Genomic DNA, 17,472 nt, shown 5'->3' with positions numbered 1-17,472 from the left:
TATGTTTGGCATATCGTTCTACATCCTGGGTGTGATGACAAGAAAAGCTTTGGAAATCCGGTTGCAGCGATGTTCCAGACTTTAATAGATTTTATGTCCTCATCCATAGTGCTTCTTAATAGTGGAGGTGGAGAAATATGGCAGTTATCCTCCAATCATGTTCAGAGTCTGTTGCTTCGAAGTTTAGTTGGTGAAGTTTCGAATAGTTTGTCCTTTGGAAAGTGAACGAGCTATTTCGAATAGCTTTTCCCTTGGAAAGCGATCAGCAATCGGTGCGACCCAACATTCTCCGATATGTCTCCTTTTATCCATAATCATTGTAAGGACAAAATTTTTGGAATGAACAAATAAATAATAAATTATTGGGATAAAGAAGAATGAATACCGTTGAACTATTAGATTGATGACCTGCAGTCGTTTTCGAGTTAGACATCGCGATGTTCTGATGGTTTCAAAATGTGAAATTTTTACTAGCTTTAATTTAAGCATGTAACAATTCAAAATAAAATGTATGAACTGCCTCATTTCATCGACATGTTTTTGTTAACTCAATGAAGTTTGAGGATTCGATTTTCTGTTCTCTTGAATGTGAAATTTGCCGAGTATCATGAGCTGCTAAATCTTCTAAAATTGTATCTGATTTCATAGCAGCAGGGATTTCAAGTAGGTAAAATTGATCCTTGTTCAACACTTAACTTTCTTGTCAAGTTGAGAAGCAAAGAATTTAACAAGTTCGAAGTGAACCTTTAAAATATTTTAACAACCAAGGACTTTTTTCCGATCGGTCCACTGAAGGATTTGGGCCCAATGGTAATACTATTCGAGTAAAAAAGTAGGTGGCGGAATTGCAGTTCATTCAAGGAGACATATAACTCACTTCAATGGTCTCCCAACGTGCAATTAGATAAGGTGGATAATACCACTTTTCAAATCAGTATTGATTACAGTTCCATCTTTCCCTATCAAGCTCTTCATGACAAATCTAGTGGGCAGTCAATGGGAAAGCGGTTTCATTTTCCGCAAGTCGCGTAGAGGAAGAAACATGGCCGATATATCCTGATTCTACTTCTTGTATGAGGGAATAATGATCAGCTTTTTCAGTTCTTTAAAGACGCTTGAATTTATTTTTATAATTATCTTCGTATCTTCCATCAAATAATAGACTAATGTTTCCTTAATAGACTGTTTCTGCAAATTATTTCCGTTGTTACTAGCTTTTTCCATTTCTTATCTTGTTTTTGTCAATCACGTGAAAATTGTCTAAATCAGTTCGTAGCAAAAATAACGAAATATTGCTATTTTTGCAAAATACTGCGTTTTTTTATCTTTTTGCACAAATCTTTTTGAACATATAGTGTTTAGAAACAGTGAATTTAGTAACTATAAAAAATTAACAAAAAACATCAAAATTTCCCCGTCCTTCAAACTGAGTGCTAAGCGCAAACGGAGAATACAGTTTTATTTCCTTTTCATTTCGGTTAGCTAGACGATAGACAACTTCGATGTAAAGCGATAGAAAAAAAAAAATTTTTTTTTTCAGCCCACCCTAACGTTCAGTTCATTTTGAACTGAAATGCACACTCGCACATTGGAAGAGTGGGACAGATTTGCTGGCCATGTATGAGGGGAAACCTCTTCTCTCACCTGTCACATAATCTACTGATGAGTCTATTATTCTTCAACTTCTTACCCAGAATGATAGAACCTCTGCCATAAAAGCAATTTTCTTCTCTGCAAGAAATTTCTTCAGAAGTTACCCCAATCTTTCCGGGACTAAAAATAAGAAGTACTCTACAAGAAAGAATAAATTCTCCTAGAAATTGGATCACCGTTGTTTAAAATCAGATTGACTACTCAAAATGAATGTAAGGAGAAAATGCCTAAAATCAAATAAACCTGAGAAAGAAAAATTAGCATGCATTTCATATCTGTCTTTTCCGCTGTCCCGATAATTATTACCTGGATTAAAAGGAACATGGTTGTGATTATAATTCAAAGAAATGGAATTATTTGCCTTAAAGTTTCTGATTCTGATTATTTCATTTCTTACATGTTTGCATTTAGCGTATGACCGGGGGGTTGAAATCCATTAAATAATTGTACATTTTATGAAATTTAAAAAAGTAGATCACTGGTTAATAAGGAAAAGGAGTCGTTGTACGACTTCTATTTCAAAACGAAAATATATTTCAGAAGAAAAACAAACGAAAGTAAGAAAAAATATTTTTATTGAAAACGAATCGCAAGCAAAGGGTGGCCCATAAAGCCGTACGTGGTTCGCGTGCTTCTGGTTGACCATGTCTGGTCTATAGAAACAACCCGCATACAATAAAAGACCTTACGACTACAGTTAACAAATATACAAGTGGCCTCAAATATGGTGAAAGGAGAACATGCATTTTTTATTAAATATGCTTTACATAATTGCTTCTTTCTCGCTTTTACATTTTTTGAATTGTTTCTTTGTAGCCCTCTTTTGCAAACATTGGTTATATTATTCCGTTTGAGATGTATAAAGTATGCAATTGCAGACTATCGAAGCACAAATTTGATGGTGTCGTGATTCAGGAAACAAGTTTAAACACCAAAGAGCTGACGAGAATTATTTTTAATCCTTCGTTCGTGAATGTCATCGAACATACGACGTTTACCGGTGTTTTTACTTCATTAACAGCAGGACATTTATATAATTTACTCTTTACGTAATTTTAATGGAACATATTTTCTGTCTCGAAGTCCTTTATGAAGCCCTTTCATTCTTTATAATCCTACAATGTTTTGCCATCATTATGATTTGACTGACTGATAAATTACAAGCTAGAATTAAGTTTTGTTGTCATCAATATATGTTACCAGTATTGACTCTTCTGTTTAATATAAGCCATCTATAGAACGTGAGTTTCCAACTTCACTTTCTGTCAATCGGCAGGATTTCACTCTGCTTCTGTAGCTCTTGGCTATCCCTTCTTGAATTCTACTGAACTTCGCAGGTTGTATATTAGCACAGATTGGGCTTTGCTTAATCATGTATTTCTTACACATTTGCATTCTTTTTTTTTTTTTTTTTTTTTTTCTGTTACTAAAACATTGCTGTCTCTGTTTATAGGACAATCGTTTAGCAAATAAATGACTGACTTATCTGGTCACTTTCTTTTTTCGAATTAGAGTTATTGTTTGCATCACTGATCACAAAGCTGTATTTTTCTCCAGTCATCTAGTTTCCTACCACCGCATTACAAAAATCACCAACATATGACGAAAGGCCGGGGATGAATGAATTATCACTACTTACAAATGAAAACGTTTCCGTGGCAAAACTGAAATCTCTTGCATCAGAATTATCACACAAGTCACTATTTGTTGAAGATGAAGTAGATGTAACTGTACGTTCAGTAGCACCTGATCGCTTCATCAAATCAGACCACTCGAAAGCGGGGCTTGAAGTAGTTCTTTCAGATGCCACAGTATTTAAAAAAGAATTAGGAATATTTTTATACAAACATGATGATTTATCAACATGATCAGTTCTATTTGTATCTGAATAGGTATTTAACGAATTTAAGATTCCAGGTACGATTAAAGAAATGTTTTCGGAATCACTGTTTGTTAATGCATTACTATTACTATTTCCTGTAGAAGCTTCTATCATCCATTTAGGTTCACAATTTAAGGATGAAGATTCTTTATGAAAGGAAGGAACAGGTGCATTAACAATTATTTCTGAATTATGCGAGGAGCATGAATTTTGAGGAGTTGTGCATGGCATGGAATTTCCAAATTCGGTATTCAACATTTCACTAATATTAAGTCTAGTACTCTGGTGCTTTATGGAAGTGTGAGGAACATCTAATCGCCTCATTCCATTTATACATCGGTTAGAGCTTATTGTGGAATATTTTTGATGATTTCCTTGCAAACTATTAGAACAAGTAATTTGATTATTTTCAACCATTTGGCAGCTTTTAATAGAAGAATCAATGGAAAGTTTACTTGCATTATTAACACTAAACTGCGATGACAAGCTATTTTCAAACTCCATATAATGAGAAGAGGTAATAGATGAATATGTATACCTTGGTTGGTTGCACTCTATAGTGCTGCAAGAATTAGTATCTGCAAATGGGGTATTCAGAACTATAGGTGGAACCATCAATGAATTTCCCTTGGTACTTCCATCTTTGGTCGGAATTACAATGGTTGAATGAAGTTGATTGGAATTTGTGTTACAAATTTTTTTGATGACTGGCAAGGAATTATCAGGAGCAGTGTTATTCATCATCTGAAGATGGCTGTTGATAAACATTCCATCTGTCGTATGAGAAACTTGAAACCTAGATGATTCATTATTTAAACCCAAGTTTAAAAAATTCGTGTCATAAGTAGACATGTGCGTATTTCTCATTTGACTAAATTCACGATTATCTGTAGAAAGTTTGAGAAATAATTCTAAGCTGATCCTGCTATCATATGATTCAGCAAAATTACAGAAACTATGTTTCTGATGGGACAGTTTTCTTTCTTGATAGCAGGGCTGTTCGCTGTTTATAATAGCATTCATGTTATTTGCGTCGAATGATACATTGGAATTGCAATCAAATATATTGCTCGATATAGAAGGTGATATGGTTTCGAGAGGCACATCTGTGCTTCCCATATCTTCCGAATATTCCTTTAGCGATGTAAAATCTTTCCCATTAACCTCAGATCGCATGTCTCTTGCCACATTTCGATTATCGTTTGTTTCCCATACATCCCCTGAATAGCTTGATTCTAGCCTGCAGACTTTCCGTTTCTGGTGCTGAACTACATTCGACGAATTCTTCTGGTTGATTCGAGGTCTTTTTATGCCATTTTCCACACAGCTACTTTTAAAGGAATTAATTTCGTACTTGTGTTTTTCAACCTGTATTCTGTCCATCACCACGTCTGCATTTTCTTTTCCGCTAAAAGAAGAAATGAGTTCAGTATTCAGAAACAGACAATATTTGAAATATGTAACTGAATAATAAAAACTGTTCTTATATCTAAGAGTGCTTTGCTCCTATATTTTCGCTTTGTTTCAAGGAATTCAGCAAATAAGTCTTATAAAAATTAACAAGATTTATTCAATCTCTACTATCACCTAGAGTTCTTATTTTATTATATTAAGGATCATATAAAATATGTTTAAATATTATTAGATAACAATGTAAATTCATTGCAATAGTATGTAGCTTATCAAAATTGAATAACTGATAAAAGATAAACTATATTAACTTTATAAAACTAATGCATTTTTTGGCGAGAAATTGCTGCCAAATAAATATGAAGTATATATTAACCATCTGTTGCATGACATTAAAACATTATTAGTCCAAAGGGGCTTTGTCCCTGAAGGACTATTGTTTTCGTTTTGCGATTTTGCGTCGGACTCATAAACGTCGGTTCACTTTTCAAACTGTTGCCACAAAATGTTAGAGTCCTGCATTATATTTGAAGAAATTAAATAATGAAAAATCTGCATAAATGATTGTCTATTTCTCGCATTGTGATAAAACAATGGTACATAGAGCCATCGAATTTTGAATGACGAAATCCTACTGCGAATATGGGCATCTGAAATCCCAAATTTGGAATTTGTTTTATTATAGATTTTATATTTTGTAAAACTTTAACGAATTTTTGATTTACAAACTCAATGCTTTAAAAGCGAGAAATGGCAACGTTATATAGAAAAAAAAAAAAAACTTTTATCTCCAGCTCGCGAGACTGTTGTATATCGGAAATTCTAAAGATATGCTTAATTTAACATTATTTTGCGATATTGCTCTTGAACTGAATTTTATGGTTTAAGTGCAAAGAACATGATATTTAATAAATAAAGGTAACACTCAAAACGTTAAAAAAACGCCCCTTTGGACGTAATTTAAAATCTGAAACATTTCAGATTTTTTTTTTATAAAATGCATAAGCGATTATGCATTTTATAAAAAATATGAATGTTATATTTTAGTCTTCTCGCTTTGTCTGTATCATACATACATCTTTGTAATAGTGGTTGTAATTAAAATATGAATGCTTCTAATAATGTCTTATTCTAGTATCTCCTGATGATTTTCCAGAAAATGAATGTGGCATGACATTCATGGTTTCTAAAATACGGAATCCAACAAGTATGTACTAATTTTATTATAAGAGTTTCTATAAAAAGTTAAATAATATAGGTATTGATCATAATTTTCCCTAAGAAAAGTATAATATTGAATAAAATTCTGCAGTGCCAAAGAAACTGATCAGTTATAATTGGGCAGCAAAATATGAAATGGGAAATAATAATAATTATCTTCTTTTTGAACGCATTTGTCTGTTTCCACGCGTATGTAGGCATGAGGACATAAATACATCCAATGTCTGCATATATCAATGAATTTTAAATTCATGTATCCATGCATTTTAAATCCATGATGTGTGCATATGTCAGGACTTAAAAATCTATGACATGAACAGACATCAACAATTTTTAAGTCATTTCGTAATCCTGGTTGCATTTTAAGGAGATGAGAGCTGCAAGTATTGACTTAATAATTAAAAGCTAAATGGTCAAGCTGAAAAGAAGGCTTTAAATATTTCCGTCGAGTCACGGTGTGTTAAAAAATGACGTTTTCATCTTTAAGACATTAAGTTTCAGTCCTCAAACATGTCCGGTAAAGATTTTAAAAAAATGTTTAAGAGGAAATTCATTTTTTTAGAAGTACAGATACAAATCTTGGACTGTCTTTTAAAAGGAGAAAAGGCATCTCATATTGGAAAACGTTTTCATTGGAATGAAGAAACAGTCCGAACTATTAAGAAAAATGAAAAAGAAATAAGAAGTGCAGTTTTTGCAGGATCTTCGACAACCGCATTTGGATTGATGATACCTGTCAAAAAAGAATTTTGTTGGATGGTAATATCATTAAACAAAAAGCATTCAGAATTTTCAAACACCTCAAAGAAGATCGTAAAGATTGGTTTGAAAATTTCAAAAAGCGTTTTGCAATTCATAGCATAATAATTCAAGGAGAATCTGCATCGGCTAATTATGAAGCTGCTAGGACGTTTCCTGAAAAATTTTAAAATATTATAGAAGATCAAGGATACACAGCAGTTCAAGTTTTCGATGCCGACAAAAGTGGACTTTGATGGAATAAAAATACCCAGTAGAACCTTTATATCGAAAAAAGAAAAAAACTGCATCCTGATTTAAGGTGTCTAAAAATTGTCTAACGCTACTTTCGTGCAGTATAACTTTTGACTTTATAACAAAACCCTTGTTAGTTTATAGATTTTTAAATTCTCGTGTACTTAAAGGCGTAAATAAAAACACCGTAGCAGTATATTAGAAAGCAAATCCAAGAGCTCGGGTGGCCGGGAATATATTTAAAGATTGGTTTTTTAATTGTTTTGTGCCAGACGCTGAACGTTATTTAAATCCGAAAAATTTGAGTTTCAAGGCGTTTATTACTATTAGATAATGCCCCATGCCACCCACAAGATTTGAATCATCCCAGTGTCAAAATACTGTTTCTGCCACCTAACACTACTTCGTTACTCCAACCATTGGATCAAGGTATTATTTATATCTTTAAAACATATTGCATAAGAAGAGCATTTCAGTAGATTTTAGACGTAACCGATTCAAAATTAATTAATGTAATGGAAGACATTTCCAATCAAGAACTGAATCGGCATCGTATCTCTGTCGCTGAAAGAACTGAAAGCATCAACGTTAAATGCATGTTAGAAGAATATATGGCCCTGAAAAAGAAAACGTGTGCGTCAGCTGAAAAAGAAAACGTGCGCGAATCGTCAGAAAAGAAAATTGGTGGTATACTAGAACTTGCTAAATCAATCGGAGGCAAAGGTTTAGTGAACATGGCTATTGAGACCGTTCAAGATTAATTAGCGGAAGAAGAAATTGACGAAGATTGGATAGAAATGGCATCCGAAGCTGTAAATCAAATCGATTCTGAGGGCACTACCATTGGCGAAGATTGTGAAGTTAATAATTTAACATAAAAAAATTAAAAGAAGGCTTACTGAGAACAGACCCTTCCGCTGAAATAAGCCGAAAATTCAAAAGGGAGCTGCAAAACTGTCTAGCTTTATATCGAGAAATTTAAAATGACCCGGTAAGAACTAGTAAGCAAAGTAAAATAACAGATTTTTTAAAGAGGGAAGAAAATACCAGAACTTTAAACGAAAAAAGAAATTCTGAAAATGAATGATCTCATTCCACCGAAAAAACGTTCTCTGTTGATTATACTGAGCAATGACAAAGAAGAAATTTATTAAACTAAAGTTGCGTTAAATTAAAATATGCAATATTTTTTGTTTTGTGTTGTACATACATATATATTTTTTAATAAAAATTAAGTTGTTTATGTATAATTAACAAAAAATATTTTTTAATAAGTTTTCGGAACGTAACCCCCCTTTTTATACTGGCTGTGGGTCTCATACAACACGGCAGTTTCTAGGAACTTATCTACCGTGTTATACGAGGTTTACCTGTACATCGTAGACCGTTCCCAAGTGTTGACCATGGGGAAGCCAAAGCCCCAAGAACAACCTTCGAAATTAAACCGTATAACGTCCCCCACAGATAAAATAGTATCAGCACGGTCCCTGCCGAGCCTGAACCTAGCATCGAAATGATCGAAAGATTTTTAATGTCTTAAAAATAAAAACAAAATTTTCAGTTTTAATATTTTGTATTAATAATTCATTTTAATTTCCTTGCTCAGTTTTAATATATTCACAAATTCAGATTTAAAAACAAAATAAGTTGTATAAATATTTTCAACATTTCTGATTTTTCCATAGTAACCATAGGAGAACGATTTGAGACTATCTGTGTAAAATAAGTAGGTTTTAGATCATCACACCTTCACATACTTTCACTGGAGGTTTCCTCTGTATATATACTGGGATGTGACACTAAGCAGTTGAGAGTATGTATTTAAGAGGTTAAAGGGATATTGTAACTAATATTTCAAATCCTGATAACATCCCATGCGCCGTCGGTGGGACCTAGATAAGATGTCCTTAGGATATACTGGGATGTGACATTAAGCACTCAGGAGGATGAGTTTAGGAGGAAATTGGGATATTACGGGATGTCCTGAGGATGTAGTAAGTAGGACTTTAAATCCTAATAACATCTCATACGTTGTCAATGGGACATATAGATAGGATGTTTTTAGGATATAATGGGATGTGTTTAGGAGGTTTATGGGATGTCCTGAGGATGTAGTAAGTAGGAGTTCATATCCTAATAACATCCCGCACGCTGTCGATGGGACTTAGTTAGGATGTGACATTAAGCACTCGGGAGGAGGTTTGAGGGATGTCCTGAGGATGTGCGCCTATCCAACGAGCAACATCCTTGTTCGGTTCGGTCGCTCTCGCTGCTATTGAACTCAACCTACTCTCGATACAATTCAAGGCACACTCATACACTGACGATACACTACTGATATACTGCTACTGCACATGCAGGCAAGGTTTATATAGCTTATTACCTGCCTTTGAGAACATTCTAGGATAAAACGGTAAGAATTCGTCCTAGAATGTTATCGTTCTGTCTACGGCGTATTGTCAATTTTGTCGCCAAGTGGGCGATTTTCGCTAAATCTGGCACCCCTGCCTTATCTTGCCGTTTTGCAGGGAGGCTATCTTACCGCAGCTGGGCATTTCGCAACATCATTTTACTCTTAATTCAGCATTTTACAGCAAGCTACGGAGATTAAATGTTCTTATATTAAATAAGTTGTAATGTACGGAACCTAACTATTAATGCTAAATTTTGGCTCCGTGTAGACAGCCACCGATTTATTGCCCTGTCTTAATCTTAATGCAAAAATAACTCGGAAAGCAGAAGAATGTTTAAAATAAACCATTTTATCACAACTTTCCCGGCTCGTATAATTAACACAACAAATTACTGTTCTTGCGAGATTTAGCAGAATGCAAAATAAAACTAGAGGAATTAAAGTATAAATTCACAAGGTAAAGTCCTAATATTTGGCTCAGCCCCTCGAATCACATGAGCAAAATATAGGTAATGAAGGTTAAAATCGATTCAGGTAAGGCTAGAAGCTGGAAGAAATAGTTCAAAGCAGATTAGCGGTCATTGCCAAAAGCTGTTCCTTAGCCAATTTGCATCGTGGTGGGAGACGATGAAAGTAGAAGTGACAGTAAAGATAAAAATAATGATAAGATAGTGGAATAATTGTATAATCCACATTGGATAGTGGATTAATTGACAGTATAGATAAAAATAATAATAAGATAGTGGATTAATAAACATAAAACTGTAATAAATTATTAATAAACATATAACCGTCAGGCTGATGCTTAAATATAAAAGTTCATTTTATACTTTCCTTTGCTTTGACGTAATTTTTCTACTGAGAACTTAAGACGAGACGCTAAGTCGTCGACTGCCATTACGATTCCAGAAGTTAAAGTTTAAGAAAGTGAGGAACTGTACAGCTGGCCTATTTGCAGGGATTCAAAGGAAATCGATAAAGAAATGGTTAGCAGTCTTCTCCTTCTAACTTTATCCATATTTGAATGATATAACCAGAGCTGGATTACACATTAAGCAAGCACGTGCTTAGGGCATCAAGGAAAGGGGCATCACAAAAATTTGCCATTGCCGGTTTTACCATGGAATACATGATGCAGTTCAACAAGATCCGGAGTGACGAAATGGTTAAAAGTCTCGTATAAATATATGTGGGCGCAACAAAATCTTTTAAAGGTTTAAGGCATTTAAATGTTTTAATCTGGTCTTCAATGTAACATTCAGCACTCAAAGTTTGGAAAACTATTAGATATATTTCTTACCTTAGCACATAATTGAGTGCAACAAGACTGTGTGATCTGTAAGTTCGACTGCTGTGCACAACTGTACAATGACTCTGAATCCAAATCCAGCCCCCACCTTTAGTCAAGAGACGGTAGTATTTGCTCACAACTTGTCCCTTCTTAATCACTAGAAAGAAAAGGAGAAAATGAAAGCGCTCAGCTTCTTTCTGAAGTTGTAGCTAGCGTAAAAGTAAAAAAATTCAAATATGACTAATAAGGATATTTCTATTTTTAAATGAAATGAAATTCACTAGAGTTCGTAAATTCAGAACTAAAATTTTCGCATACTTATCTGATAAATGTTAAGAATGAAACAAATTTAAACCTGCTTCATGGTACTTCCTTTCAAAACCAAATGACATGTTCAGTGTTTTGTTGATTATCTTAGTTTCACGTATAGTCAATAATAGCATTTCAGACATTTGCAAATGTTAACAATTTTCTTCGTGAAGTCATTATAAATATTAATTTAAACTGTTTTGGGTATAAAATCAGTAATTACCCTTTGAATTAAATTGCGCTTAAAATGCTATCAATGGATTCAGGCAAGATAAAGATAAATACATCTACTTGCATGTCTTTGCCTTTAATGCTACAGCTTGGAATCTTTTGTGGATCTATTACCCACATATGATAAAAATTAGATTCTCACTACTAATTTTAATAATTTTCTTAATCGCCGAGGAATTCCACTACAATACAAAATGAACTTCCGCAGTGGCACAATAAGGACAACAACAAAAATCTGATGTCTAAATTGCTAAATAAATCAACACCAATCAAATAATTTGGCCAATCAAATTAAATCAAATTATTAGTTGGCCAATAAATTATTAGTTGGCCAAACATGCCAACAGTTTATTAATATACCGCTTGACTAATATTGGCCGATTGTATTGTTTTACTAACCGAATATTAAAAGAAGTGTATTTCAAATCCAAATTCAAGAACTAACTAGAGATTGATTATGGAATATTAAACAGTGTAACGTAGCAAAGTGTGGAATAATAATAATAATAGACAGTAACTAACTATAATAGTAGTACAATTGCTCCATTCATTTACACATTTTGATCAAGTAATAAGTTTTTCTTTTCAAAAGTGTATATACCTCGTGATTTGCCCTTCTGAGTTTTCGAACTGAGAAGGGAGACTCAAGCGGTATATACAGTTTTTAAAAGGTATTCTCTTATCAATTTTTCGGGTTGTGAAGCTCGTAAATAAGAGTGGGAGGGACATGCAAATGACAGTAGCTGTAAAATGCTTAAACAACTGAACATATTCTAAAAGATATAAAAAAAAATTATTAAATTTTTATTAGGTAAACGGGCCGAAAAACATCCTTTTTCATGCTTATAGCATTCCTGCAAATTTGTGGAAATATTGAAAGAATCTTTAATTTACTCACGTAATTCGTGATCCTTTTGTAGCTGAAGGATGTCCTTTCCGTAAACAAAGTGGTAAAGTTTTTTCTCAATCATTTGTTGCGGCGTATAACCAGTAAACTGAAAAACGCTGAAAAGAGAAAAAAAATTCATAAATTGAGCTTTGGTTTAGGCTAAAATAGTTTTGGCTGTTAGCTGAAACATTCTAATTTAAATGTATAATATATTTAAAAATTTCCATTTAATTCAGAAGGCAAATTTTAACATAAAATATCCTAAAAAATTATAATCTCTGTTATTAAATACTAAAGAATCTCTATGGTTTGTATGTATGTATGCATGTTTCTCTCATTGTGGAAAAACGAAAATTTAACCATAAAACTCACCAATTTTCTTTAAAAATGTGTTGTTACTGCCGATTAATAAATTAAATTATTTAAAACCAACATGCAGTTACTACCTGGGTTCATCAAAATCATTAAAATTTTTTTGTATCTTTGATAATAACTATTGCACGTAACTGATTGCACAAGGAATTAATATAATAAATTATATAATAATCACTGTTGGATTTATGATGATAAGATTACAGATATAATGTGATTATGAACTCATAATAAAAATTAAATTTCCGGTAGCAATTATTCAATCCAACTGATATTATTTACAAAACCGATGACTTTCACTCACGACCTAAAGTGGGAAATTCACAACGATCACAGGGGCCCGAAGACAAATATACATACTCTCAATGATGTTTCCTTTCTCCGAACATTCTGTAGCTTATGTAACGTTTAGATTTGCACTAAACTTTGGAGGTGGAATAATTAAGGCACAGTAAAAAAATTTACAGAAACATGAGTAAACAAAATGTAACAAAAAGAAAACCTGAAAAGATTCAGATTTTAAAGGTCGGCAAAATAGGTTTGTTAAGGTTTTCTTACGCTCTCGCTGAGCTTCTAGTCTACAAGTTTTCTGTTGCACTCACTCCTGCTAACCCATTCCTTTTTGTCTTTTTAGCTTTATCATTAAGGATAATTTTCTTTGCAATTACGCCGTATACAATTCAACAGCAAAATTGCAAAAATTTTCAAAACAGCAGGTATTTAAAATTCCCGGTGAAATGTGAAGTGCTGGCATACATTTTTTCTATTTTTTTTTTTTTCAGTCTCTTCTCAGTTCATCGTATCAATGCTTAGTTTTCTTAGTAAGATGAATTACAACTCTTTTTGTCTCTTTTTATTATTAACGTTTTGCATTTTAACTTATTTATTAAATATTACTTTCGTTATACTTATGCAACTTAAAATTTAGTTCAACAGTAAAGTCACAAAAAAAAGCGTATCTAATTTTTTTTTTTTTTTTTTTTTTTTTTTCCGTACAGTGTTGCCACTGCTCGCTTTGAAATTGGTGAGTTTGTTAATCAAAATTTCCTTTAAAGTTTTACAAAATATGAAATAAATAATAAAACAATTTCGAAATCCAAAATTCGGGTTTTCAGGTGCCTATGTTCGGTGGAGAACTACTTTATTCAAAATTTGATGACTCTAAGTACCGTTGTTTATTCATAATGGGAGAAACATGCAGATTCTTCATTATTTAATTTCTTTAAATGTAATGAATCTCGGGCCCCATCTGTAAAACACTGAAAATGCTGACGAAAGATGAACAAATGTAGAGCGAAGATAAACAAATATGCATACGGAGTAGTACAATTTAACTCGTTACTATGTATCCTATTATCACGCCTTCAAGAAACTGATCAATCGATAAAACAGAAAGTTTTGGACTCTTCTCTCTTTGTTTTCACACCTACGCGTCCCCGTTAATATTTCCTTCCCTATCTCATACTGTTAGTAGCATTAAGTCTATTCTTAACGAAGACGCGTTCATGGTTTTATCTTTTTTCCATCGATGAGCTGGAGAAAGAATAGTGTTTGTTTCAATCATCCCTTGAAATATTATATTGTTATACTGCATATTAAAGATTTATGTCATAAGTCACTTTCTTAATTAACTAACTGTATATTCAAAGTTTAAATTCTACTGGAGCCCAACTGAGCTATTTCTTAGTTTTTGAGTGAAACCTAAGCCCCGATATAAGAAGAAGTCCGGTACTTTGTTTCATTATAAAAACTACTTATCGTTAATTTAAATTTTCATTAAATTTGTATTAATTTTAACATTTTACGGAAATTTAATTTATTTTAATCAATTATTTGTATTTATTAATAATATAATAATTAATTATTTGTATAATAATAATTATAATAATTAATATAATAATTAATTATTTGATTCTCCCCTTCTTTTCTGATGGCCTATTATAGCATCCGAACTCCTAATTTTAGAAATTAAACCCTGGGCAAGTGTGTAGAAAAGGTGAAGAACAGTTGAAAGTTAAATCTTTTATAAAATCCTGAATAATTGGACTAAAATGAAATAGAAAATTGTGAGACAATGTATATATTTTTTCAAAAGAAATGAATTCATAAATCGCTAGGATTTCCAGTCTTGGTAGTACTTTAAATATTCTTCTCATATGTTTTCAGGATGCTTCGTAACAAATAAGTAAAGAATTAAAATTATTCCCATACTAACTAGCTTACGGGTAGTATGGTATACTAACTAAAAGATGCTACTCGTGAGCTAAGTCAGTATGAGAATGAGCTGAAATGACTCCTACACTAATACGTGTGACGTAGTGTCTCACATAACGAAAGCCATCTCGTAACGGATTACTGCCGTTATGCGAACACCGCTTAATATCACATTTACACTTAATACGACAATGTTTACTTATCTTCTTTCATTTGTTGATTAGACACTTTTAAAAGGCTCAGATAAATGGATCACAAAGAAGCCGGAAAAAGCAAATGGTTGAAAAGGGCAAAATTGTACTTTAGAGCTATGTCAAAAATTTGCAAGCATTAGAGAATTTTTAAAGAGAAATGGTCTCTTGAAAAGCCAGAAAAATCTTATTTTAAGAAGGAAGGGATTACGGAATGGAATCCCAAAGTAAAGAATAAGGACAAACATTTAAATTTATTTCTTTGGGAGAAATATCAAAATAAAATGGTATTAAATTGTATGATTTATAATTTGGGAGAAATTGTACGCTTTTTTGTTTACCAATCTATTTCCTTATAATTTTAACTGCTTCTTTCTTCGGCTCCCACCAGGATGCAAATTAGTTAACGCATATAAAAACAGAGTTCTTGAGGTTAAGAAAAAACATTTGCCAGTTACTTCTGTACGCTGTTCTCGTGAATTCCAGAGGAATCAAAGCTTCTAGTACTTTTCCGAGTGAACAGGAACGGTTGAGGCTGGTCTAACAGGCGCGAGAACTCGGGAAAAGGTGACAACATTTTTTCCCAAGTTACAGATCGTTTGAAGAAGCGGGGGATTCACATCATAACGGCTAAATGGTGCCGGCCCCATTATGAAGTTCAGTGTTATGAGGAAAGCAGCCCTCATCAAGAAGTCTCAGACTCCTACGTGAATGTCTTAATCTTGGAGAGCAGTCGCCAGCTTGTACAAAGGTGTGGGCACTTCAAACCGCAAAGGTGCCTTGACAACAAGTCACAAATATGCCACCCAGTATCATTTGTGAAGTTCGGTATCATGAGAAAGCAACCATCATCAAAGCTGCCGGGGCGTCCATGTGAAGGTGTTAATCTTGAAGAATAATTGTCTACTTGCATCAAGATGCCGGCACCTTTCCAACATTTTATGAAAACATCCGATTGGCTCGTAATCAAAACTCCTCTTATAAAATAAAGTAAAGAATTAGAGCCAACAAGTATGAACTTGCGATGAGCCAACTACGACGGTATTAAGACGTTGTGTTTAATATAGTAAACATTGGCTTATCTTCCGATTTTTTTAGAATGTCATTATTTTTTCCCGTATGAGTATATCATTTTTTTTCCATCGTGAATTATGATCAATCTCCCATCTTTTTTTAAAACAATGATATCAGGTAACAAAGTAGCTCCACATGTACCGACGCATCAGGAAATTTCTGGAATTCTCAATAGCTCCATCCGCTCCTGCATATGAATTTGCATCTTATTTGCTTAATGTACCTTGTATTCTCTTAAATAAGAATTTAATTGCATGAACCGTGCAAATTCATAAACTGAAGCTGTAATAAAAGCTTTTATTTTAAAGTTTATTCTGACTTCAGTCTTATTTCGCTGGAAGTCTAAGACCAGGCGTAAGTCTACCGACTTCTACACGGAGCTGCAATTTACCATTAAAGTAATTTGGTTTTAATTCTTTTAGTGCATGTACCTACCTAACAAAGAATTTAAAAAAAAAAAAAAAAAAACTTTCCATTCACTTTACCATATTGTTATTTGATGGTGATGAAGAGGAAGAAGGATGTGACACCTAAAACTATCATAGGTTTAAAAATGATGTAAAACTAAACGTTAAATCTTAACCACCAAATTTTAGGTTTTGCGCGAGTTAAAACCGTATATGAGAAAAGCGAATAGTTTTCGAAACTGACCTCTAATGAATATACTTGCGCAATGCCCTCTTCTGTCACATCTTATCAGAAGTCATGCTCAGTTCAAACGACTGGAGTTATAAGATTATTAAGATCTAAAGAAAAATTTACATCGAGCAGAAAGCTGTGTCGCTAAAGCAAAAACAAGTAAACTGAAAACCAGGTTTTAATTTCTAAAATTATAACTGATGGAGCCCTCTGGAAGACTGTCAACAAAGAGGAACAAAATTAAATAAAAATATAAAATAACTATTAAAATCATTAATATTTTTTAATTAAATAGTTAATTATTAAGAAACTAATTATTTAATTATTATTAATAATTAATATTTGCCAGTTATTATTTAGTTAATGGTTATTATTTAATTAAGTAAAATTAATTTTTATTATCAAGATAGTTAAATAATTAAAGATCAACGTAATTAAATAATTAAAATTAAATAAAATGTAAAGAGATAAATAAAAATTTAATAAGCGATTTGTAATATAATTTTATTGCAAAAAAATAAAATTTTCGAGATCAAATTTCTACTGAAATTGTTATTCAGTTACATAAAAGAAGCGCCGGAGCCTTCTGATTGAGGGCTCCGGTGCGCTCCGACTAGAATTATGATTTATTCTAAAAACTAAAAAGTACAGGCACAATTTAAGCTCTGCAGAAAACTACATTTGAATCTG

General features: G+C 32.8%; 1 protein-coding gene across 5 annotated transcripts in view; it reads right to left on the bottom strand.

The window, feature by feature from the left end:
- Window positions 1–2,213: 2,213 nt before the first annotated feature.
- The window catches only part of LOC118201777 (uncharacterized), a 132,360-nt gene continuing 117,101 nt past the window's right edge, over window positions 2,214–17,472 (bottom strand). For all 5 annotated transcript variants that reach the window (XM_085823846.1, XM_085823847.1, XM_085823844.1 and 2 more), the window contains 3 exons: window positions 12,302–12,408; window positions 10,873–11,020; window positions 2,214–4,943 (listed from right to left, as the gene is read on the bottom strand). In XM_085823846.1, coding sequence (XP_085679972.1) covers window positions 3,215–4,943; window positions 10,873–11,020; window positions 12,302–12,408 — 1,984 coding nt within the window. In that variant the 3' untranslated portion in view covers window positions 2,214–3,214. The remainder of the gene's footprint in view (window positions 4,944–10,872; window positions 11,021–12,301; window positions 12,409–17,472) is intronic.

The sequence above is a fragment of the Stegodyphus dumicola genome, chromosome 9 (genome assembly GCF_044657685.1).
Source record: "Stegodyphus dumicola isolate Sdum_Otavi_A_Nest chromosome 9, ASM4465768v1".
Taxonomy (NCBI): Eukaryota; Metazoa; Arthropoda; class Arachnida; order Araneae; family Eresidae; genus Stegodyphus; species Stegodyphus dumicola.
Note: the sequence above shows the minus strand (reverse complement) of the source record. Positions and strands in the feature narration are given on the sequence as shown.